The sequence below is a fragment of the Hippopotamus amphibius genome, chromosome 5, assembly GCF_030028045.1.
Source record: "Hippopotamus amphibius kiboko isolate mHipAmp2 chromosome 5, mHipAmp2.hap2, whole genome shotgun sequence".
In the NCBI taxonomy this organism is placed as follows: domain Eukaryota; kingdom Metazoa; phylum Chordata; class Mammalia; order Artiodactyla; family Hippopotamidae; genus Hippopotamus; species Hippopotamus amphibius.
The window spans coordinates 65795923-65822465 of record NC_080190.1 but is presented as its reverse complement, the minus strand read 5'-3'; the positions used below and the strand labels follow the sequence as shown (position 1 = coordinate 65822465).

The 26543-nt window shown below is 41.7% G+C and overlaps 1 protein-coding gene across 2 annotated transcripts; it reads left to right on the top strand.

Moving 5' to 3' along the window:
* EIF4EBP2 (eukaryotic translation initiation factor 4E binding protein 2) lies at positions 1 to 26543 on the top strand. 2 transcript variants are annotated; one of them, XR_009053707.1, is made up of 4 exons: positions 1 to 490; positions 18166 to 18351; positions 19755 to 25719; positions 26211 to 26543. XR_009053707.1 is itself a non-coding variant. In XM_057734843.1 (3 exons), exons 1-3 carry the CDS (start codon positions 346 to 348, stop codon positions 19784 to 19786), a joined length of 363 nt encoding a protein of 120 aa, XP_057590826.1. In that variant the 5' UTR covers positions 1 to 345; the 3' UTR covers positions 19787 to 26189. The 2 variants fall into 2 exon arrangements, 1 of the variants encoding a protein (XP_057590826.1); XM_057734843.1 differs by lacking the exon at positions 26211 to 26543 and having other exon boundaries at positions 19755 to 26189.

Below are 26543 nucleotides of genomic sequence, written 5' to 3'. Positions count from 1 at the left end.
CCCCAAACTCGCTCTGGCTCCCGCCTTCGCCCGCTTCCGGTCGTCGTCGTCGTCCTCGCCGCTGCTGCCGCTGCTGCTGCTGCTGAGGCTGCTGGCGGAGGCCGGAGGATCGGGCGGCGGCGGCGGCGGCGGCTGAGAGGGCGGCGGCGGGAGCGGAGCGGGACGAGGGAGCGAGAGGAAACGAGCGAGGAGCGAGCGGAGCGCGCCCAGCCCCGCCCGCCCTTCCGCCCACCTGAGCAGCCGGAGCAGCCCAGGCCCCCAGCCGCCGCCTCCGCCGCCGCCGCCGCCGCCGCCCGCCTGCCCGCCCGCCCGCCGGACAAAGCCCGAGAGCCCGCGCCCAGAGCCATGTCCTCGTCCGCCGGCAGCGGCCACCAGCCCAGCCAGAGCCGCGCCATCCCCACCCGCACCGTGCCCATCAGCGACGCCGCGCAGCTACCTCATGACTATTGCACCACGCCCGGGGGGACGCTCTTCTCCACCACGCCGGGAGGTGAGAGCCGGCGGCCCGCGCGGCCCTCCCCCGAGCCTGCGGCCGGCTCCCGAGCGCGCCCGCGCCAGCCCCCGCCGTGTCCCCGCGGTTTCCAGCCGCGGCCCTTTAACTCAGGGCGTGTCCACGCTGGGCCGCGCCAGCCAGCCCGGCTCCCCCGCAGCCCCGCCAGAGCCCCCGGGAGAGTGCTTTCGCGAGCCTTAGCTTCGCGTTCTCTCTCGCCCGCAGCTCGATTCAGCGCGTGCCCACTCAGGGAACGTGGCTCTCCTGTCGCGAAGAAAAAGCCCGTGTTCCCGCTTCGTGGCAGGTTTACGCACTCTACCCAGTGCCTCCCCCCCCCCCCCCCCCGCCTCCTGCTCCGAGGCGAACCGTCGCCACTTGGTCTTGCACCCGCCCCGCATTATGTCTGCCTTTTACACGTTGTGTGTGCACATTCGTGCTCGATTTTGGAGCTGTGTCCCGGGCCTTTTTAGAAAGGAAGTCGGGGAGAGTCATTCGCTCCTGGGACCCTGCGATGACTTGTTTTGCAGCATTTAGAACAGCAGGAGGAGGGTGGAATGCGGAGTTTGGAAGCCTCGCCCAGTGTTATCCTGCTTTGACACCATTGTTTACTTTGCTGGACGAGGCCCCGCGGGTGGGGGCAGTCCCCGGGCTGGAGGAGTGTTAAAATAATGCTCAAGTAGTAGTCTAGGCAAAGGAGCGCTGGCAGCCTTGAGGGTAGAGTTTTGGCGGCGCCGCCTTCGGAGGTCGATTGAAGAGGGCATTGCCAAGGAGGGCACCCTCGCCAGGGTTGCTTGATCCTGGGGAACAGGCAGTGCAGAGCGGGGTTCCTAAGCATTGCTTTTCAAAGTACGACCAGGAACTGTTTACAAGGAAGAACACTGGGGTAGTGGTGAAGAGCGGTGAATTAATTGGTCAAGGGAGAAGGGAGCTCAAAGGTTGTCTGTCCTCTGACTAGGCTTTTCTCCAGAGGGAGGAGACTCGAGTGCGATCTTGAGGGACGTTATGAAGGAAATGGTGCTTCATTTTTAACCTCGTAACTTTGCGTTTTGGTGATGGCCTCTGGCTAGAGGGTTGGGACTTTGCTGGCAGCCCCTGCAGTCTACAAGATTGCTAGCTTCATTCCTGTGGGCTGGGCTCACCAGTTGTACTACAACCAATCCCCTGCTGTTAGGTCTGGGCGATCCTTAGATCGGTTGCACAATAGCAAGGCCTGTAGAAGTAAGAAGACCTCTTTGCCAACAGGGGATAAAAATCTAGGAGAGAGCTCTACAGAGGAATACGGCCAGGCCACTCTAGGGGTGGGGTGGCTGCCTTGGAAGACTTTTAAATGACCCAGGCTGGAGAAGTTCATCAATATGTGTGGAGAACTGGGCTTAAGGAAGTTATAACTTTGCAGAACAGTGGAGTTTCTAGTGAGGTGGCTTAACTCACTGGAGAAACCTCCCTCCTGACCTGATGTGTTGAAGGCCAGCCCCTGAGAATGCTGAAATCTTGCCTTTTAATGGTGAAAGATTTTGGCAGACCAGAATCTGCTCCACATAGGGTTGTCTTGAACTTAAACTGACAGCTTTTAAGAAATGGATACTGTTTTCCAAGGTGATGGAAAGAGATTTATAACTTCTTCCAGAATTCTTTCTGAATTCTGTAATGCCTGTGCTTCCAGCAGTTCAGAACGTATGCCATAGTAGCAGCTGCACTCAGATATTATTTATTTGAGGAAGGAACTAAACTTTTAGCTGTATATTAATCATTATTCCTCTGAGGGAAGAGCCACGGGGGCATCTTTTGGCATATTTCAAACAGACAACCCACCATGCTTTTAAAGTAAGGGCATAGTCTTTAAGCATGTTTAAAGATAGAAGCCTGTCTCATAGTCTGCATTAGTTCCTACAGTGCTTAGAAAGATTCTGCCAGAAATACTAATTGATTTATCCTCCTCCCTACATACATAGTTATCACTGCCTTCTCAAATAGCAATGACGCTGTCTCCAGACAGTTTCTACACTTTTTAATTTCAGGTTTAAATACTTATCATCTTAGCTTATCTGTTATATTGAGCCAGTAGTTATTGGTAGAGCATATTGTCATCTTTAAATTTTTAACACAGACTTACACAGTGTGTTTATAAGATATAGCACTGTTGGGGTTGGATTTAAACACGATTTTATAGCAATTATCTCAGTGCCACCTAGATATTCAGTACTTATTGATTTAATTTGCCCCCTTTGGAAAACTTGCAATTTTTTAATGGTTTGTTCATCTCTCTCAGTACATTTCCCTCTCTCCTCCCATGTAATTTTCCTTCCCTGAACCATGGCTGTTATTTGCTTACCTTTAGCACCTGAATTAATGTGGTTAGGTATCTTAAGTGTGTTTTGTGGGCCCATCGCAGTGCTTTGCACAAAATTGGACCACAGACAAAAGTAGGAAATTCAGTCTTTGCTCTCAGTGGCCTTAAAATCTTGGTGGGTGTTAGGGGTGGAAAAGCTTTTTAGTTCTAAAACAAAAAACTTGTGAAGAGTCAAGTTCTAACTTAAGTATTTCAAACTTGAAAACATTCAGAAGAGTGATAGTAGGCTTGTATTGGAAATCTCTATTTAGTAGGAAGGAAGGGGATTAGAATTTCCTGTCTTAAACTTCTGGAAACTTTCTGGAGTGTCATACACATGTCAGAGCATTCCAGCGTAACAGTTGATGTGCTGAATGCCCTAAATGATCAGACTGGGCAGGCACATTCACAGCATAGTGAACTTATCTCTCCCCACAAGAGGATACAGCTTACCCTTGAAAAGGTTTCTCAAAATTGCCTTCCTGTGGTTTGGAAAATGAGAGGTGGGTGAAAACACACTTGCTGTAACCTCTTCTATTTCTCATATTTTTAGAAGAGTACTTTTTCTCATTATTAAGGAAGAGTAAAATTTCTGAGTAAATTCAAGACAAAAAAAAAATGCGCTTGGATTTGATTTGATTTTGTTTTATCAGCCTGTGGAGGAATGGGGATGACATTTGGTTCTTCCTTTGAGAAGCTGCTTCTACCTTCAAGGAAAGGTAGTCTTTTGTAACACATTGGTTAGCTAAAAGGGACCTAATGCTTTCATTCTGTAATTGAGAGAAATTAAGTAACTTGTTAGTGTCATACAGCTAATTCCTATCAGTAGGTAGTCTCAAATCTAGTGTCCCGATTCCTATTTCAGTTTTTTCTTCTGCTATCTTAAGATGCATGTTTTCCTAAGAAAGGACGTTTGCAAACATTTTAATAGACTCTTCTACCTCCGGAATGCTAGCTAATGCGATGGTTTTTGCTACCTTTTTTATAAGTTCTGAACTGTCTCTTTGTGGGAGGATTGTGCTCTGGGGAATGAGCAGAAACATAGAGACCTCTTTGAGCCTTTCTTTTTGCCTTTCTTTTCCTGAATAACATCCTCAGCTGTGGAAAAGTATGCTGTTGCCATAACAAGAGCACCAGAGGGGAACTAACTATGATGGTCTGAAATCTTGTTCATACCCTTGTGCTTCCTCTCTGCCAGCTGGAGAGTTGCTGTGATTGATTGGTTCACTGAAGGCCATTGGAAGGGTCTGGGCATAAAGGAGAAGACAGGAAGAAGGGAAAAAAATCTGCTTGGAGTGAGCCATAATAAAGTAAGAGTATTTGGGGGGAGTCCTGAGTGTTAATCTGGTTCTTTTCTTGGGAGAAATGAATAGAGCTCTGTAGATATGGGGCAGGAAGGATAGTTTCTCACTGTTATAAAATTTCTAAATCAGTAACCTTGAGCTGAGTCTATTCTAGGCCGAAAACTTCTGAACCAGCAAATGTATGTTTGGCTCTCTAGTTTCAGTTATTAACCAAAAGCCTTCATGATTACATTTGAGAAGTACACAAAAAACTCGTTGAAGGTTGTACAATCACTTTGCCTTGTATTTGAGGAAGATGGCATTTACTTATCTCAGAGTGACAAAAATAAACGTTGTGTTGTCATTCCAGAGGGGATTTGGCTTTAGTCTCATATTCATCAGCTGCCAAAGTATGTACTAGAAGATGTAGCTCAGTTTTGTGTTGGGTGCATGTTTGCTGAAGAGGGACTGAATTCTGAGCCTGGGAAGGCAGCAGCCCTCAGCCACAGGGCATATAGCAGTGCCTTGTGTGGAAGGGAGCACCTCTGCCTGCTCCCAGTCAGCTGCAACCTTGTGAGGGAAGACAGAGCTCTTCCAGGCTGATGGTGCACACCTACTTTCTGCTCTCCTGAGGCCTGTGTGTGAAACAGGAAGGGTGAAATGTGTTTCAGATTGTAAACTGGTAGTGCCAGGGTTGTTCCGCAGCTACTTTTTGAGGACTGGAGTCTTAAAGAAGCAACAACTTTTTGAGGACTGGAGTCTTAAAGACGATTTTATGGAGGGGTCTTGCATGGTTTGGAGACATTGTAGGCTTGACTACTTGTATGTGTGTAAAAAGTTGCAGATCATGTCCTTTCAATTTTTTAATATTCTATCTTGAGTAATATTCAGGCTTCATGGATTCATATGGACAAAAAAATATTTTGGTATATGCACATGTCATAACTAATAACTAAGGAGTATCAGGTTTTCTATTTTTATATGGAATCAGCCAAAATCTTTGGAACTCAAATAGCTAGAGTAGTAAATAGTGTTATAGGAGATGCTTCACTGCCAATCAGCAGAAAAGTAAAGGCTGTGATGGGAACAAAAAGATTTGCAGATCAGAGAGGGTAAAGTTAATGTGGGAAAGCTAGTTCATCTGGTTGGAGAGGAAGAGAGCCTGAGCAAGACAGTAGTTTGTTGGTGAAGGATAGAACTTTTTCTTGGCTCTCAACTCTTTAGATGAACAAATTTATGTTTAAAAGATCTTTGCTGTTCTATTTATAATAGAAAAAAGTCAGTTGAAACTTGCCATCATTCAGCGTGTTGAATAGGTAAGGCCTAGGCTACCATTTTCAAATTTGTTCATCACAGACTTTGTTTTGTGAAGACCCCTGTGTTTTAACACCCAGCAACCATCTACTCTGTGTGACTAGTTTTTAAAGGCATTCTTCACCTGTTTCCCAGGCCACAGTTTGAAGCCCAAAGCTCAGAAATCTATGAGTGTTTATGTCTAGATAAATAATCTTTCAGATCTTTAGGACAAATGCCCTGAAAAACTGAAACTGTTCATTTCACTGACTAGTTTTAAAAAATAAAATCTTTAATAAGCAAGGATCGGTTAACTGGAAAATATGATTCTTATATTTTCCTTGGGATTATCTGTATACAAGACCACAGCCATCTGTGCATAGAGAGAGTTTTGCTTCTTCCTTACCAATCTAGGTGCCTTTTTGTTTGTTTGTTTTTCTTACTTAATCACTCTGGAACTGAAACCTTCAGTACAGTGTTGAACAAAAATGGCAAGAGAGTGAGAACAGATACCTTTGACTTGCTCTCGATATTAGGGGATAACCTCCAGTCTTTCATCATTAGGTAAAATGGTAGCTGTGTTTTTTCATAGATGCATTTTATCAGGTTTAGGAAGTTCCCTTTTATTCCTAGTCTGTTGAATGTTTTTATTATGAAAAGATGTTGGATTTTGTCAAACACTTTTTTTGCATGTATTGGGTTGATTCTTGTTTTTTACTCTGTTCTTGCGATTCTTGTTTTTTATTCTATTGTTATGATGTATTATGTTAATTATTTTCAGATGTTGAACCAGCCTCACATTCCTGGGATAAGTGCCATTTAGTCATGGTATATAATCCTTTTTATATGTTGCTGAATTCGGTTTGCTAATATTTGGTTGAGGATTTTTGTATCTATATTCATAAGGGATATTAGTCTGTATTTTTCTTGTGATATCTTTGTTTGGTTTTAGTATCAATGTAATACATCATTCAATTTTAATTTTTTTTAGAAATGGCCTGCTGTTTATATTGGAAATGAGGACTGATGAAGATAGACCATTCCTCTCAAGGTTCTAAGAGATATCCATCAGAAAGTTTGAGAGGCTTGTGATTCATTTTAAGATGTCATGATTAATCCTTTGGGCCTCAGAGGTGCTCATTTCATCACCAGAGAATGTTTATGTTAGAGTTGGGCTGCTTTTCCATTGCAGTAAAACCACTCTCTGGTCTGATAAGTTCCTAGAACCATTAGGAAGAGGTAGCACATAAAAAAAGTGACCTAGACCAGTGATCTTCAGTAGGCTTTTGCCTCTTATGAAGTTTATTGACGAGTTCAAGTTCCTTTCTATAAGTAAAAGTAGAAGATATTGATAGACATGTGTATATGCATTGTTTTTATTTTTTTTTAAAGTGCCCAAGAGGAGTGAACTTGGGAGGAAAACAAGAAGTGGGAATGAAAGCCAGGCTTGAATCTGACTGCTTTCCCCATACCAAAGCAGTGAGCCTTCATTAATTATTAGCATTACAGGGGCTGAACCACAACATCTGTGAAATCTAATCCAAAGAATTGATCCAGGATGAAGTCAGCAATCCGACAGATCCAGCCAGCATTTTCCTGGGATCAGAGCCAGGCATTTCTTATGAAGAAAATTTATTTCAAGATGAATGTTTAAGCCCAGACAGACGTGGACGTATTTGATGTACTTTATTTTGATAGACTTAAAATCAGTTGGTATTTATTTGAGATTAGTTTGTGGTTTGTGTACCACTTGGGACCTGGTACTAACTAAAAAGGTCATTTGTTTCGAATCATTTTGCAGCCAAGACTCAAGAGAGCCAGATTTGTGTGGAGTACCTTGCTTATTCGTGTTGGTCTCCTGACACCTGTGTCACTGTGTGATCTTTCTTTGGATGTTAGTTTCTCCATCTGTAAAATGACAGACTTCCACCAGCTGCTGTCTGAGGCCTCTTCTAACACTGGGCCTTCTGAATAGGAACATAGTCATTATCAACTTCCCTTTCAGCCTAGGTGTGTGTTCTACTGTGGTGGTGTCCTCCGTGATTGGGCAGGGAGCCATCCTTTGACATTAACATCTTGGAAGTCTTTGCTCCTAGTTATTGAGACTTGGAGTTAATCAAAGGACAGTAGGATTGGCTTTTCACAAACCTTGAATGTCTTCCATTTGCCATAATTATTTGGCCATACTACAGTATAATATTCTCCAGCTCCAGTTGTGCCTTTTGTTGATGTAAAAATTGTCTTTCTCGGTTTTATTAGCACTTTAGGGATTTGATGGTTGTACACACTGAACTTGATTTAGCCACCATCAACCTCCCTGGAGGATACTGGGTTAGGCAGCTTTTAGCTTCCTGTGGGTTATCTGGCATGGAGCTTTTAGGAGTCTGTCGTTTCATCCAGAGCCTCCGTGAAGAACATATGTTTAAAACTGAAGTTCATTCAAGAATGTTCTCTAACACAGTCAATCAAACACAGTCCTTGTTAATCACCCTCCTAAGCTGGAAGAATAAAAAGCAGAGAAAACCACTTTTTTTGTAAGTCCTTTCTGTATGTATTTTCACTTATTTTCCCTTCTTAATATTGGAGAGGATGGAGGAAGGTGGGGAGAGGGAAAGAGGCAGACTACCATTCTGAGTGTATTGGAAACACTTGTATCTGTTTCTGCATCTTTTGGTGGGCCCTTACCTGAAGCATAGGTGGAGAATGTCAAGTATTTCTAATAGAATACTGAGGTTACTTGCTATGTACTTTGTTGTTGTTTGTTTTATTTTGACTCTGTTGGGTCATCGTTGCTGTGTGCGGGCTTTCTCTATTTGTGGTGAGCTGGGGCTACTCTTCGTTGCTGTGTGCAGGCTTCTCAGTGCAGTGGCTTCTCTTGTTGCGGAGCACGGGCTCTAGGGCACGCGGGCTTCAGTAGTTGTGGTGTACAGTCTTATTTGCTTTGTGGCATGTGGGATCTTCCCAGACCAGGAATTGAACCCATGTCCCCTGCGTTGGCAGGCGGATTCTTTTTCTTTTTCTTTCAACATCATCATTAATATTATAAACAATAATAGCATTTAGTATGTATTAACCAGTGATTATGTAACAGGTATTTTATTAACTGTTTTACATGTATTATTGAATTTAATTTCTATAATCAGCCTGTAGATTAGGTATTATTGTCTTTCCAATTTTACAGATGAAAAAGTATCTCAGAGAAATAAAGCAACTTGCCCAAGGCCATACAGCTAATAAGTTTTAGGATATGTTTAACCTAAGAAACTGTATTTTAGAAATTTGGCAAATTCATTTTTTTCTTTTTTTAAACTTTACTTTATTATTTATTTATTTATTTTTATTGGGGTATAGTTGTTTTACAATGTTGTGTTAGTTTCTACTGGACAGCGAAGTAGAGTTCCCTGTGCTATATATACAGCAGGTTCTTTTTTTTTTTTAAAGCTTTTTATTGAAATATAATTGCTTTACACTCTTGTACCAGCTTTTAAGTTACACCAAAGTGAATCAGCTCTATTTATACATATATCCCCATATCCCCTCCCTCCCATGACTCCCTCCCTCTCTCCCTCCTGGCCCTCTAAGGCATCACCCATCATCAAGTTGATCTTCCTTTGTTACACAGCACCTTCCCACTAGCTATCTGTTTTACAGTTGGTAGTGTATATATATGTCTATGCTACTCCCTCACTTCGTGCCAGCTTCCCCTTCGCCCCCCGCCCCCCCCAGCCCCATGTCCTCCAGTCCATTCTCTGCATCTGCATCCTTATTCTTGCCCTGTCACTGGGTTCTTCAGTACCATTTTTTTAGATTCCATATATATGAGTTGGCATATGGTATTTGTTTTTGTATTTCTGGCTTACTTCGCTCTATATGACGGTCTCTAGGTCTATCCACCTCATTACATATAGCTCAATTTCATTCCTTTTTATGGCTGAGTAATATTCCATTGTATATATGTGCCACATCTTCTTTATCCATTCATCTGTTGATGGGCATTTAGGTTGCTTCCATGTCCTGGCTCTTGTAAATAGTCCTGCAATGAACATTATGGTTTTCTTTGGGTATGTGCCCAGTGGTGGGATTACTGGATCATATGGTAGTTCTAGTTTTAGTTTTTTAAGGAACCTCCAAACTGTTTTCCATAGTGGCTGTATCAACTTACATTCCCACCAACAGTGCAGGAGGGTTCCCTTTTCTCCACACCCTCTCCAGCATTTATTGTTTCTAGATTTTTTGATGATGGCCGTTCTGACCTGTGTGAGGTGATACCTCATTGTGGCTTTGACTTGCATTTCTCTAATGATTAGTGATGTTGAGCAGCTTTTCATGTATTTGTTGGCCATCTGCACGTCTTCTTTGGAGAAATGTCTATTTAGGTCTTCCGCCCATTTGTGGATTGGGTTATTTGTTTTTTTGGTATTAAGCTGCATGAGCTGCTTGTATATTTTGGAGATTAATCCTTTGTTCGTTGCTTCATTGGCAAGTATTTTCTCCCATTGTGAGGGTTGTCTTCTTGTCTTGTTTATGGTTTCTTTTGCTGTGCAAAAGCTTTTAAGTTTGATTAGGTCCCATTTGTTTATTCTTGATTCTATTTCCATGATTCTAGGAGGTGGGTCAAAAAGGATCTTGCTTTGATGTATGTCATAGAGTGTTCTGCCTATATTTTCCTCTAGGAGTTTTATCGTGTCTGGCCTTCCATTTAGCTCTTTAATCCATTTTGAGTTTATTTTTGTGTATGGTGTTAGGAAGTGTTCTAATTTCATTCTCTTACATGTAGCTGTCCAGTTTTCCCAGCACCACTTATTGAAGAGGCTGCCTTTTGTCCATTGTATATTCTTGCCTCCTTTGTCAAAGATAAGGTGTCCATATGTGCTTGGGTTTACCTCTGAGTTTTCTATTCTGTTCCATTGATCTTCCTTTCTGTTTTTGTGCCAGTACCATACTGTCTTGATCACTATAGCCTTAGTATAGTTTGAAGTCAGGAAACCTAATTCCACGAACTCCATCTTTCCTTCTCAAGATTGCTTTGGCTGTTCGGTTTGCATTTCCATACAAATCATAAGATTTCTTGCTCTAGTTCTGTGAAAAAATGCTGTTGGTAATTTGATATAGATGGACAGGCGGATTCTTAACCACTGTGCCACCAGGGAAGTCCCTGTTTGTTTTTTAATTTCTAGATTTGAAGGATACCTTTCTTCCTCATGGCTTTAGTGTCAGTCTGTTATGTATATATTTATATTTGCAAATACTTTTTTGAGTTATTTTTCCCCCCAATTCCTTATAATGGAGTTTGCCTTTTTTTAAAAATAAAAAAAAAACCACTTTCTCTTGGTCTTAAAAAAATTTGCGGGGGTGGGGAATCTTTAAACAACAAATTTATTCTCTTACGTTTCTGGAGGCTAGAGGTCTGAAATCATGTATATTTCTTATTGTAGTAAAATATAAATAACATAAAATTTACCATTTTAACCATTTTTAAGTTACAGTTCCATAACATTAAGTACATTCACATTGTTGTGAAGCCATCACCACCATCCATCTCCAGGACTTTTTTCATCTTCCCAAACTGAAAGTTCATACCCGTTAAACAATAACTCCCCATTATCTGCCCACCTCCAGCCACTGGCAACCAGCTTTCTACTTTATGTCTCTATGAATTTGACTGGTCCAACTACCTCATATACGTGGGATCATAAAATATTTGTCTTTTGTGACTGACTTGTTGGACTTAGCAAAATGCCTTAAGTATTCATGCAAACACCCTTTTTATTTTTCTTTTACATTTATTTTTTATACCTATGAAAGTAAAGTTTAAAAGTCATATAGTATTATTAGGCTAATAACAAAAAGCAACATTCTCATGCCCCATCTCATCTGCAGTTCCACTCCCCAGAGAAACCATTTTAAACTCTTTCAGCTATTTCTTCTAGAGTTTACTTCTGGATTTTTGAATGCTATGATTTAATGCTATTTTTCAGTTTTAGATATTAAGAGTTTCCTACTATGGAAGATGAGGGTTTAAATCTAGGTAAATATTAAATGCAGATGTGACTGACACTGTTGGTTTCCAGCCCAACAGCCATTCACTCTTCTTCCATGCTACCCCAGATTTCCTTGTTTTTTTTAAAGTGGTAGTGCGCTAAGCCCCAGAAAATACACCCTGACTACTCTATGGCTTCCCCAGCGTCTGGGCTGGTGGGCATCTGACTCAGTTCTGGCATAATGATTGTAGGGGGAAGTCCACTAAGGGTTTTCTGAGAAAGATTTTCCTCTTTGATGGTGAAAGTCTCCTGAGGGAAGCCCTATTTGACTCCACACTCTCCCTTCTTGCCTAGGATATTGTTGGGAGGGAGGGTGTAGGTTCTTCTCAGCCTTCTTGGAGGGTTTTGTCACCAGCTATTCAAGCTGTTCAAGTTGGATAAGTTGCTTAACGTTTCTTGTTCTCAGCTGTCTGTTTGCGTGAGTGGCTGCTTAATTGTGATTCTGGAAGCAGCATTAGTTAAACAGTTTTATGGTCAGGACCCTGCAAAAGTATAGTAACCACCACCCTGTCAGTTAACCTTGTTACAGTGGACTTTATCTAGGTGGTTTATTTTAGGTTATACAATTTCTTGGGTGTATATAGCTTAATATATGGATTAATTATCATCTAAACTAAGCTACTTGGTCTTGAAAGAGGCTCTTAGGCTTGAATGACCTTGTTTCTGTACTAACCATCTTGGCAAGCATAATTTTGGGCCTCATTCATTTGCCCTCTTGTGCCCTGCCATTTGAAAATCACTAGGTTTTAGATCAAAAGGTACAAAGTTTTTTTCCTCCTCTCTGTTCTCCATCAAAGGGAGTTGGTTTTTACTCTCATGTTTTCCTAGTAACGTCAGCATTTAGAAAGTGCAGGGTCAGGGTATTAGATTTATCTGAATAACTGGTCACCAAGGGATGGAGAACATTTATAGATACCTAATGTTAACCTAGATTAAAGATTCCTATTTGTTTTGAAATCCAAACATGAAGACTAAAGTAATATTTTGTTTTAAGAACAAAATAGAAGAAAAATTGAACAGAAGCACATAAAATGCAAGTAAAATGCCAATAGACTGCTGCTTTTAACAGTTTCTGTTTATAGTGATTTTATTGCTTGCACCACTGTTGCTGTAAATAATATATGTATACCGCTGTTTCCTGATTTCTTAACATTAGATGATACTGTTGACTCCCTGTTCTGAAAATGAGGGATGTAGGACACTTTCGATACTTTCTATACCTCTCATTTCCCCTCCTCTCTCCATTTACCAATTTCTGTAAATTGTTTTATTGTTTTTGGTTCCTCTGGGTAGTTACCTTTAAAACTCTAAATAATACAGTTAAACCTCTGTGTCTCAATCTGATAGTTTTAGCTCCCTACCATATGAGATTATACGATCTACCTGTCCTACCTCTATTTCCCTGGTAGGTCTACCTTTCCGTTATTTTTACAATATCAAGGTCTATAAAACTTAATACTCTTCCTTAACTATGATAATTCATTTTTTGTGGTTTGATTATAAACACTGAAAATCAGTAAATAGCATATATAATACAATGAATTTTGTAACTTTTTAATATAAAATCAAGGAGTGTGATGATTTTCATAGAAAAGGAAATGGAAAACTCACTGGAAATAAAAAAGTTTCCATTGTCAGTGTTAAATAGATTCTTTTTTTAACACTCCATCAATTGATTAAAATCATGCTCCATTTTAATATTGTGTTATATGCAAGCTATGGACTTCTTTTTTAACCTTCTTTAGGAATTTATGGTTAACTTTTCTCTAGTTAGTTGTGGATGCATTGGTTGACATTGAATTGGGCTGACATAAATGTGGCCAGCAGTTGAAATTTGAATTACTGGAAGTTCTTGCTTCAGAAAATGTGTCTATGCATGCACATGCATAAGAGACCCTGAATATTTTAGGTTTTTTCTTTTTTTTTTTTTTTTTAAATTTCATTTATTTTGGGGGGGGGGGGATTTTTTTTAATTGTCTTGAAATTCACATAATTTCACAGTAAACACAATATCCAAATAGGAAAATAAAGGGGTTTTTTCTTGGTGTTTTATTCATAGTCAAATCTTAATGTTTTTCTTTTAATAGTTTTGGTTTTTTGAATGTCAGATGCTTTGAATTACACCATAGAATCCTTAGTCACAGATTAATTCCCCTTTTTTGCTATATATATGCTACAGTTAATTTTTTGAGCTTGCAGTGATCTAAAATTCAAACACTTGGGCTTCCCTGGTGGTGCAGTGGTTATGAATCCGCCTGCCAATGCAGGGGACACGGATTTGAGCCCTGGTCTGGGAAGATACCACATGCCCCCGAGCAGCTAAGCCCATGCGCCACAACTACTGAGCCTGTGCTCTAGAGCCCATGAGCCACAGCTGTTGAGCCCACGTGCCACAACTACTGAAGCATGTGCACCTAGAGCCTGTGCTGCTTAACAAGAGAGGCCACTGCAATGAGAAGCCCGTGCACCACAACAAAGAGTAGCCCCCACTCAACGCAACTAGAGAAAGCCTGTGTGCAGCAGTGAAGACCCAACACAGCCAATAAAGAAAGAAAGAAAGAAAAAAATTTTTAAAGACTAGCTACCTTTAAAATTTAATTAATTAATTTAAAAAATAAAATTCAAACATTTAAAATACTGTGGTTTTGTACTCACATTTTCCCAGGCTATATTTGAGAATATTAACAGCATCAGTTAAGATCCTAGTTCTTCAGGGTGTCTTCTCTTCTGAATTGTTCATTTTGTATGCATTTAAATGTATCTTAAAAATCCACTATACTATTAAAACTAATAAGTGAGTTTAATAAGGTGGCAAGATAAAAGATTGGTATACAGAAACCAATTGTGTTTCTATAAACTTTGAATGAATGATCCAAAAATGAAATAAAATAATTCCATTTATAATAGCATAAAATAATAAAATACATGGGTATAAATTTAACCGAAAAAGCACAAAACTTATACTGTGAAACTATATAACACTGTTGAAAGAAAGAAGACCTGTGTAAATAGACATTCCACATTCATGGATCAGAAGACTTAATATTGTTAAGATGGCACTACTCCCTAAATTTATCTATGTATTTAGCTTGGTCCTCTTCAAAATCCCAGTTGGCTTCTTTCATTTGACAAGCTGACCCTAAAAGTCATATATGGAACTTATATGAGACCTAAGTTAAAAGAGACCTAAAATAGCCCAAGCGATCTTGAAAAAGAAAAAGAAGATTCACACTCTTGATTTGAGTTGTTACAGGTCAAGACAGTGTATTATTATCATAAGGGTACACGTATAGATCAGTAGAAGTCCAGAAATAAACCCTCACAATTATGGCCAGTTGATTTTTGACAAAGGTGCTAAGGCACTTAAATGGGGAAATAATAGCTTTTCAACAAATCATGCTGGTGCAATTGTATATCCACACACAAAATCCACAGTTGGACCCCATGGCTCAGTGACCTAAATGTGAGAGCTAAAGCTATAAAACTGTTAGAAGAAAACATAGGCACAAACCTTTATGACCTTGGTTAGGCAAGTTTCTTAGATTTGACACCAAAAGCAAAAGCAATAACAGAAAAAGACAAATTGGACTTTATTAAAATTTAAAACTTTGAAAAAATTGAAAAGGCATCCTACAGAACAGGAGAAAATATTTGCAAATCATGTAAGAATAAGAAGCTTGTATTCCTAATATATGAAGAACTCTTACAATGCAATGGTGAAAAGACAAACCATTTTAAAAAATGGACAAAAGACATTTCTCCAAAGAAAACATGTTGGAATGGCCAATAGGTATATATGGAAAGATGCTTAACACCATTAGCCATCAGGGAATGCAAGTTAAAATCAAACCATGGTAAGATACCACTTCACACACACTAGGATGGCTATAATAAAAACGATAACAAGGGAATTCCCCGGCAGTCCAGGGCTTAGGACTCCACGCTGTCACTGTCAAGGGCCTGGGTTTGATCTGTGGTCGGGGAGCTAATCCCACAAGCCGCAGGGTGTGTCCAAAAACAAAAGAAAAAGAAAAAAAGAAAAGTGTTGGCTGCAATGTATGTAACTTGGAACCCTCACACTGCTGCTGGGAATGGAAAATGGTGCAGCCACTTTGGAAAACAAGTCTGGTAGTTCTCAAAAGATTAGACCATATGATCTAGCAGTTCTGCTCTTAGGTATATACTTGAGAAATGAAAACATGTCCACACAAAAACTTGTACATGAATGTTTATAGCAGCATTATTCAAAGTGGAAACAACCTAGATGTCCATCAACTGATTAATTGATGTATACATAAATGGAATATTATTTGGCAATAAAAAATGAATCTGAAACAGAATCACGGACATAGAAAACAGACTGGTAGTTGCCAAGGTTGCGGGGGGAGGGATGGAGTGGGAGGCTGGGGTTAGCAGATGTAAGATTTTATATATAGAATGGATTAACAACAAAGTCCTGCTGTACAGCACAGAAAAGTATATTCAATATCCTATGATAAACCATGATGGAAAAGAATATTAAAAAAAAGAATATATATATGTATAATGGAATCACTTTGCTGTACAGCAGTAATTAACACACCATTGTAAATGAACTATATGTCAATTAAAAAAAAGACTCCAGGGGATCAAATAATGATTTGTTAGCAGATATGATTATTTCTAGAATTACGTTAAAAAATTATTTCTATGCAAAATTATGCTAAAGAAGTAAACAGAAATAGAAAAATAGTTGTTTCTTCCAAACATTAAAAGAAAAAAAAAAAAGAAATGAAGTACAGTTGATTCTTGAACAACATAGGTGTTAAGCCAAGTGTAACTTATAGTTGGCCCTCCACATCCATGGGTTCAACCAACACTGACCATATGGTACTATAGTACTTACTATTAAAAAACAGTTCAAACTGGCACTGTTAAAGGGCTGATAAATGCTGAACAGGAACGAATCTTAACCTGCGCGTGAAAGAAACAGTCATAAAAGGTCATGTGACATAATTGCATTTATATGAAAGTTCTAGAATAGGCGAATCTATAGAGATAGAAAACCAATTACTGGTTGCTTAGGCTGGGGAGGTTGGAGGAAAGTGGGGGGGGACTGCTAAATGTACATGGATTATCTTTGGGGAATGATGACAGTGTTCTAAAATAGATTGTGGTGGGAATTCCCTGGCGGTCCAGTGGTTAGGGCTCTGCACTTTCACTGCTATGGCCCGGGTTTGATTCCTGGTTGAGGAACTAAGATACTGCAGGCCACACAGTGTGGCCAAAAGAAAAAAAAAGATTGTGGTGATGGTTGCACAATTCTGTGAATGTATTAAAACTACTGAATTACACACTTTGAATGAATTATACATGAATTGTATCTCAAAGCAGTAAAAAATGTATTTTATTGCCTCTGCAAAGTTATAGGAGTTCTTCAAAGTTTCTCTTTTGTCGGATGCATTTAAGTAGAATGTCTACTACTTATTTCCTCCTTGGTTCAATTACAGTTCTTTAATGTTTATGTTGTTGCTTATATATAATTTAGAAATAGAAAGCTTGCTTTTATCCTGTACTTTATTTTCATCACCTCACCCCCCGAGTTTCCAAGCTTAGTGTACTACAGAGGTGAGAATAATCTTGTTCCGACTTGCAATGTGAATGTTAGTAACAACATCTCACAGTGAAATCTCACCCTTCTGAAACCTAGCCATGAACAAAAGTGGGAGTGACACAACAAAATCTATCCACTAAAACTGCTTCCCTTTGTTCACTGGAAAACCATCAGGCTCCTTCCCAGCCTATTTGCTCTTATTTTACATAGTGTTGAAAAAGCAGATCACCAGTTTCCAAACCCAACAGATTAGATGCATCAAGTTAGAATGCGTGTAAAGGGTGTGCTGTAGACTGAATTGTGCTCCCCCCCCATTCGTATATTAAAGTACTGACCCCCACACTGATAATATTTAGAGATGGGGCCTTGGGAGGTAATTAGGTTTAGATGAAGTCCTGAGGGTGGGGCTCTCATGGTGGGATTAGTGCCCCATAAGAAGAGACACCAGAGAGCTTGCTCCCCTCTCCCCCAGGAGAGTACCCAATGAGAAGGTGTCTATCTACATGTCCAGAAGAGAGCTCTCAGCAGAAACAGACTGTGCTGGTATCTTGATCTTGGAATTCTCAAGAACTGTGAGGAAATATTGATACTTTTTTCAGTAAGACACCCAATCTGTGGTATTTGGTTATGGCAGCCAAACTGACTAAGACATGGAGAAAAGATGGTTCTTAGCCAAACAGTGAGGGGGGAGACAAGGAAACCATGGTGGGGAGGACTACAAGCACAACCTTGGCTATCTGAATCCTGTTCAGTATAAGGAGAATACAGAGCATCAACTGAATAGGCCCTGAGACTTCCTAGGTCACAACCTAGTATAATAAATGAGTTTCATCATAATCACCCTGATTCTTCAAGAAAGGGTTGGAATTCTGTTTAAGGCGGTAAAAAGTTTTAAAATCTGTATTAGAAAAATTTCCACCCAAAATAATTCAGATTATTCATGTTTTGAAAATTGAACTAAGTTTTCTGCTCTCCAGAATGATTCATTCCTCATAATTTCAGCTGCCTTTTTGAATTGTTGCTAGCCTCTTATTTTTCAAAGCAAAGAAATTGAAGGTAAATATCTACTTTCCTTGTGCTAAAATTATATTTGAAACAGTATAAAACGTCTATCTTCTTTAAACCCTGTTTTCCAGGAACTCGAATCATTTATGATCGAAAATTTCTGTTGGATCGTCGCAACTCTCCCATGGCTCAGACCCCGCCCTGCCATCTGCCCAATATCCCAGGAGTCACCAGCCCCGGCACCTTAATTGAAGACTCCAAAGTAGAAGTAAACAATTTGAACAACTTGAACAATCATGACAGGAAGCATGCAGTTGGTAAGAGAATGGTGGTATTGGGGACCAAGAGGGTAGCCCTGGGATTCAAATGTCAGTCTGCTGTGGGTTGAAAAATGTTGATGTGTTAGTTGTAACTGATGTTCAGACATATGTCTCTAACGTTCCTCCCACTCCCCTCACCAGGGCTTATTGAAATATTCTGGACATCCTGAGTTCTAAACCAGAGCCATTCCCTGGGCCACAGACCAGTATCGGTCCATGGCCTGTTAGGAACTGGGCCGCACAGCAGGAGGTGAGCTTCATCTGTATTTACAGCCACTACCCATCGCTCACATTACTGCCTGAGCTCACCTCCTGTTAGATCAGCAGCAGCATTAGATTCTCGTAGGGAATGCAAACCCAACTGTGAACTATGCATGCAAGGAATCTAGGTTGTGCCTCTTTATGAGAATCTAATGCCTGATGATCTGCGGTGGAGTGGAGGCAGTGTTGCTAGTGCTGGGAAGCGGCTGCAGATACAGATTATCATTAGCAGAGAAGTTTGACTACACAGAGACCATAATAAATCAACGCGCTTGAATTATCGTGAAACCGGTCCCTGGTGCCAAAAAAGTTGGGAACCGCGGTTCTAAACCATAACCAGATCTAATCTAGGTGGGGGTTGGGGGGTGAAGAAGAATCCAGAATCAAGGAATGGTAAATCCCAAAGATGACTCCTTAAACCTGGGCTTTGTTGGATAACACACACACACACAGACAAAACAGAATGTAATAGTTCCTATTTCCATCACTCTCAGGAAATACACTTCACTTCTTACAAGAAGAATGTCCTTTTTATGCTATAGGGAAAAGTAGTATGGTTTTTCACCCTGTTTTCCAGGACTGCCTGTATTTGAATAAACATCCCCCCACCCCCACCCCCCCCACACACACACTCACACACAGGTTTACTAATGAGTCCTCTCTGTGTCTGTGGAAATGGCCAGCTCCTGAAGTATACCTTGGGTTGCACTCCATGACCCCTGTACAGGAGCCAACATTCTGCCTTCTCAAATTCCAAATGAGTTTTTAATGGACAAAGTGTCGATTCAGAACAGGGACAAAGTTCTGAGCCTCCAGAAGGGTGTGCAGACTCGATAGATGGCCAAGTGCTCACCAGGAGCTCCTGTCTGGTCAACCTCTGAACAAAGGGACACTTGGAAAGTTTTCACTTGTATCCTTTCCCCCAGTTGCTCTTCCCCCTGGGTGATTTGACTGCCATTCTTTATTTTCCTCCAGATTAAAAAGACCAGCCAAAGCAAAGCACAAATAGTTGTTTCAAGATTACAGAGAATGGGACAGTTTGAATTCTTTTTTTGACCCTTGTGCAGAGCAAATGATAGTTAAAACTGTTTTGTTTTTCCTCTTTGTGCTCAGCTTTTCTTTTTCTTCATTCTAACCAGGGGATGATGCCCAGTTTGAGATGGACATCTGACTGCCCTGCGAGGATCAGAAGAAAAGCAGCAACACTGACACATGTGTACCTGATCTGGCCGATAGGATCAACAGTGCGAAGACAGAAGAGGCAGTACCAGCAATTCCCATTGCAGCCTCCTCCTCCTTTTCCTCCTCCTCCTCCTCTGCCTCCACCTCCAGCTCCTGCTCCTCCTCCCGGTGCCAAAGGATGCAAAGATGAGCTGCATCTGACCATTTCTTCTCCTTGTTTCCCGTTCCTCTTCCCAATTAGTTAGATTGAAGGCCCTTGGCATATTTCTGTAGAACTAAGCAGCCCACAGAGGAAAACAGTTAAACTCTGGTTCCCCCTTTCCCCCCATTTTTTTTTTAATCCCAAGTCAAATACCAACCTACCAATAATTGGCTGGCTGGGAAGTCTGGAGAAGTGATATGGAGGTTTGATGGGTTCAGCATCATTCCTGTTCTTACCCTCTATCTTGCCCATGTTTCAGTGCTACAAGAGACTGGGTTTGGGGTCTTGAAAACCTTTGGAAGGAAATGGTAAACAGGAAGAGAGCTGCTTTCCCTTTTGCCTTGAGGACAGAACAGTTTGTACAACTCTAGTAGCATTACCCTGGGGCACTGTTTTGAGGTCCACTTCCCCTCCTTCCTCTGGGAGGAATGTCTTCTGTCTTTAGTATCATAGTTTCTCTTCCCATTCCTTTACTTAGCACAATGGTGCAATCATTTCTTAACTCTATATCAGAAGGAAGCCTTGGGTCACCAGTTGTTCTTTCCTCCCCTTCTCCCATCTCTCCCTGCTTGTTGCTTGCAGTCCTTTTTGTGCTCTGAGCTATCCAGGTGGTTCCTCCTGCTCCCAGAGCAGTCCCTACCACAGGACAGAGGTGCTTCGGATAAGGCCCAGTAGTAGCCCTCTGCAGGATGATACCCGAGGCTGACCTGGGGAGACGTGGTACTGTTGAGTGCCCAGGCTCAGTAGTCATTGTTCTCAGTCCAGTGCGCATTGTGATATTTGTCGTCTCTGACTTCTGAGTTTAAATTTGACTTTCAGAATACTCTTAGAAAAGAACTACACTTTTTTCCTTTGTGGACGTGCTTTGTTTGGCTGCTGAGATAGATAAGCATGGGCTTAAAAATGTGTTCCTTCCAGCTTTCTTATCTTTCCCATGGTACTCTGAATATCCCTATCTTTCCCTCCCTCCCTCTTTCCCTTTTCTCTGCCAGGCCATTTCTCAAATGTACATCCAAGATACCTCAAGTGTTGGTATCTGATAATATCTGTCACTCCTCTTATGTGAGGAGTGACCTTTTATTTTTAAGATGAGCACAGACCTATTTTTAGATATGTTTTCAGTACAATTTTGAACAGCAACTTTTTAATTACACATCTTCCAGTGTTAGGAAGGTGAGAACTGTCCGTAGGCGAGTCTGCTGTTCCATGTCGCCATCCCTTGTCTCCCCCAGTCCCTTATGAGCTCTTTCCTCTCCCTCTAGTTTTGGGTGTGCATGTTTGGAGTTTGTAGTGGGTGGATTGTGAAACTGGACCATTCTGCCTTCCCTGGGTTGTTCACGGAAGCCTCGTTCTTTTCCCTTACCCCCTGCTGCCTCATTCCCCATCCTGCGGTCCTGACTGTTGACTGGCACAGTATTCCCGGGAGACTGACTCCCCTCATGGAAAGACAAGTAAAATAGCCACTGGTGTCCTGGGAATTTGTGGCTGGATTTGGTGCCCTGAACCCTGTTATTAAGAGATGAGATCCCAGGGTGAGAGTAACAGGCCAATGCTAAGATAGAAAGCTGTTTTTCTTTTGAACTATGAAAAGACCCTGTTTGTGAATACATTTTAGACAGAAGAGAGGAAGGATGTCTAAGGAACTTTGTTCTGTTTTCTGCTACAAAATGTGAATAGTTCAAAGAGTGAAATCTTTTGTGATGGTTGATGTCTCTCAGGAATAAGCTGGATCTCCAGAGTTTTGGAGATGCTTTCAGTCTCAAAAATTGATGATCAGAAAAGTATTTTTTGTTTGCTTTTTAATGTACCTCTGTTCTGATTTTAATTAAACTCCAAATTTCACTTTATATACTCCTGGAAAAACTTAAAAGTGTATTGGTAATTTGCATGAGAAGCTTGCTCAGGACCTCATTGTCCCCTGGGAGCTTGATTCTTTGGGAATGAAGCTTTCATTCTCCTCAGGCCCCGGCCTTGGCATCCTCTGGAATCTGACTCCACTACAGCAGTGAGCAGAAGCGTGTGCCGTTGTTTGGTCTTCACTGCTGCACGTGGAAACTCAGCTTCCTCCTGAGCAGTAGGGAATGAATTTAAAACATGCCAGCTTGAGTAGTCTCAAGATGCCATGTTCCCCTTTTTTGCTGTCTTGAGGAGTCTCTGCACTTGGCCCCCTAATCAGGGGCCATATTTCTAGTGTTTCTTGGGAGTGTCAGCTGTATAATATAGCAGCTGCCCAGTTCTTTAGCCATCTCTGTAAGGACCTCCGTACTGCTTTGTGCAATTCTTTCCTGGAGGCCACTGCTACTAGGGATACTTTGGCTTCCATATATCGGTGTTTCAGAGGTAATTTCACAAGGCAATAGATGAACTTCCAACAGATGACACCTTTGTGCCATGCCTCATAGAGTCATTTTCAGGACAAGCCAGAATCCAGTAGGTGGTTTACTCCTTTGTGTTTGGAAGGAATGTCATAGTTGAAGCCCTAAATGAATAATATATCTGGGCTTTTTACTGGAGAGGGAACATCCTTAGGGTAACGTTTGCGTGAGACTGTTCTTAAAATCTTAGTGATTATTTGTGCTTTTCTTCTTAGGAGAAAACCATCTTTCTGTACTTCTGAGGACAGTCCATCTTAATGAGAAATGACCTCTCCCTCCAAATTCCAGCAGGAGATAGGCATTCTCATGATTCTACCTCCTTCATAGTGTGGTGCATTGAGTCTGCCACTTCCTCATATTCTGTTGAAGTATCTGTTGTGTTCTCAAGACCATAGTGTAGAGAAGCTGGCTTCTACCTATTAGGTTTCCAATCCAAGAGTTTTATCTTCCCATCTGTGTTAGTTTATCTACTGCTGTTTAACAGGTTACCCCCAAACTTAAAATCTTAAAAGAGCAAACATTATCTGTCAGTTTCTGTGATTAGGACCTGGGAAGCAGCTTAGCATGATGGTTCTGGTACAGGGTCATAAGAAGTTGCAGTCAGGATGTCAGCAGGGTCTGCAGTCACCTGGGGCTTGAGAATTCACTTCTGAGCTCTCTTTGTGGCTGTTGGCAAGATGCCTCAGTGTCTCCCTGTGTAGATCTCTTTTTAGGGCAGCATGAATGTCCTCACAGCATGGCAGCTGGCTTCCTGTGAGCAAGTGGTCCCAGAGAGAGAGGGCAAGGAGGAATTTGTGGTGCCTTTTATGACAGCCTCTGCAAGCACACATCATCATGCCTTCCTGTTCCCTTCCTTAGAAGCAAGCCACTAAATCCAGCCTACACTCAAGGGGAGGGGATTTACACCCCACCTACTGAATGGAGCAGTATCAGAATTTGTGGATATACCTTAAAACCACGTCACCCCCAACAGAGGGTGAAACCAGGTCAATAAGAGGGGGTAGGTTTAAACTAGATGATATAAAGGTGTTGTTATTGAAAACAATTCTCTAAGACGTGCATCGACAAACAGATGAAAAACAGACTGTCTTCCCATGGCCACCTGTTTTGAGAGGGCTGGCAAGAAATGGCAATTCCCAGGAGAATATATCTATATATTTGCCTGATGTATACTACCAGCAGCCCAAGGATGCTTCTTTGTAACTCCTTGACATGGTATCGCTAAGATTCAGTACTGCTTGCTCACTACCTCCTTTAGCCAGGAATTGACAAAGGGAATTGTGTCCTTCTAATCAAGCCACTCAAATGGACTTCATTGAAATCAGAGCTGTTAAGCCGAGGGAGCAAACTGGAATTAGATGTTGGGTTACTGGACTGAACAAAAGCCAACTGTTCAGATTCAGGGTGACATAGCTGATAGCATCCAAAAGCCAGGTCCCCACCAGAGTCAATGCTTGGCATCCACTCTAACAGACCACAGCAGCTGAAGCTGACTTGGATCAGGTCTCTCACCCAAGAAGCCACTTCCCAAAAAGTAGGTAACATCTGGGAATTAGAAATGTCTGCCTGTGCTTGATTGTTCTTTAAATCCACTGCAGGTTAACTTTACATGCCCACCTCATCCTGGGCTTCCTGATGGAAACGGATTCTTAAAGAGAACCAATCCTGTCTTCACCCTTGAGAGAAACTTAGATGAAGCTTGTCAGTTCAACACACTTTTAGTGAATGTCTGCTGTTTGTTTCTGGCACCCATGCCAAGTATTTAGAAATTTCAGACATCTTAAGGATGCAAATTCTTGTTTGGATTTACGCTCCAACTCTTGCCAGCATTTTCTTACCTATAGCCCTGCTTGCTTTAGAGTATACTTGAATAAAAAAGCATTGCTGCTGAGGCAGCTATTTAAAAAAAGGTACTTCTTCCAGAAGTAAGGAATTCATCGTTAAAGCACCTTCAAATGATTTTTTTTCCTTCTGATTTTGAGGTGGAGTCAAAATAGATGGTCTTTTATTTTCCCTGTTTGGGTTACCAGCTCTTTGGGTCTCTCAGACCTTACCTTCCCAGTTCAGACATTTCCTGCTAAATGTGCAGGCTTCACCCCAGAGACCATCACTCAGCCAGTGCATATTGACTGACTGCTTTGGATCAAGGCATCTGCTGTAAGGTGCTCACTGTGCTGGCAGCAGTATCCCAGAAATGGAATCTTTTTCCATTCTCCTCATCTTGGAGACTTGGTGGGGTATCAAGTATCTTGGCTGCCTGAAGCCAGGGCCCACAGCCCTTTACATTCCCCTCCAGACAGGAGGCCCGGTGCTTTTCTCTCTGGGTCAGAACTTCCCCTTCTTAGCATGTTTCTGGATTACATGCATAAGGGCAGCTATTTATTAATCTGCGAAACCCAATCTCTTACCTACCCATGACATATAGGAGGGGGTAGTATTTGATTTAAAAAAGCATTGTTTCCCTGGGAGGGCAATTTCTGTCTGGACTTTGAAGGGGACATAGTTCCTACACATTACTACCCTCACCACCATGTTCTTTACCTCTCTCCCAGCTTTTAATAAAAGGTGACATCAGATCTTGAGGCAGTTGGGTCATAATTCTTTAGAATGCTTATACCCCAGGGGCATTTCCTGTTCTAGTCACGTTTTTCCAGTTGAATATTGGCATTTCACTGAGGCTAGCTCACAGGCATTTCTGACTGAAGACTAAGGATAACTGATACAGTCGTTCCTGTCACCTTTCCCAGTCTCTGGAATTTACATTGCTTTCTCCGGGCTGGTCCTTTTGGCAAAGCTTAGATTTAGGAGAAGTCTTTCAAGTCCCTGTTCAGATGATTTGTGGTTTCTTTTTGCTTCCTCTGCCAGCAGCCCCAGCAGACCATTACTGTCTGGATCCCAAATGGAAAATAGTACTGAGATGAAACACATTCCGGGGGTATTCAAACTCTCACCCTGTCACCTTTCTGAGAGTGGGAGGCTGGCAGAGAGATACTGCAATGCTTGATAATCATTTGGCCACATTGAAATTTCCAAAGGGAGCTCTTGCCAGTGCTTAAACCCCAAATTCCTGGACATCTAAGATTGCATGAATCTAGCACAGAATATCCATTCTTGCCCCATCATACCCCCTTCCTCTCCATCTTAATCTTTTAAAAACAAAAACAAAAAACCCAAGCCCAGGCCAAGGGTCACTTTTACTTGAAATCAGGAGAGTGGGGAGGAACACTAGAGATGAGGGTGAGCTGTGCGTGAGGCATCTGCTCCTGGTGTCTGTTCCGATCACTGAGGACTGTGAGCCAGTGCCTTTCCTTCGCCTGGAGATGGAGCCCGTCTCTTTCTACCTGGGTGAGGAGACCCTCTGCTACCCAGGGGTAAACCTTAAAGAGGGTGTCTTAGAAAGCCCAGAGGACACTCACATATTCAGGTGTCCATTTTAAGCATCTTTAAAATGTTTTATATATTTAAAAAAATGTCCTTCCCTGTCTTGTGCCACCAGCGGCCCAGTTCCATCCATTCTGAATGGAAAAGCGGAGACTGCCAGTACTTTCCTTGGTCTTCCCTTCATCTCCCTTAATGTGGGTGTCCCCTTATCCCTCCTGTCCATTTCACTGTCGTGGGTGGAAAGTGGAGGGCACCATGCAGTCCTGAGGCAGTCCTGTGTGACTCTGTGATCAGGTTTTTGTTTCCTGTTTTTCTAACTGTCCTTCCAAACCAGCGAGTGTTTGGAAATTAGGGAAAAAATTAAATTCTCACCAACGGTTGCTGTTACAGTTGAATCAATAAAGATCTTGAGTATCAACTCGGTGTTTTAATTTTTTTCTTTTTTTAAATTTCAGGTGAAATCCTGTTGACACATTTTGGGTATCTTGGCTGGTGAGGAAGATGGGCAAAGGCAGTTGGCCACTTCATGTGTCAGTTCCTCTCAACGTTTACGGAGCACTTACTTTGTCCATCTGGCCCTGTGTGTGCCAGGAGGTGACGTGTCCCTTCCCTAAGGAGCTTGGAGGTGAACATGTACATGTTGGGGCTGGATGCGCCCAAGAAGGCTCTACTTTAGGTACCAGCCTGGAGGAAGCCCAGACAACAGCTTTCCTGATGAGGGCTGCCTCTACCCCTCAGGAGCACTTGTTAGAAATCCATCATATCTTATGTCTTAAAATAAACTAGAG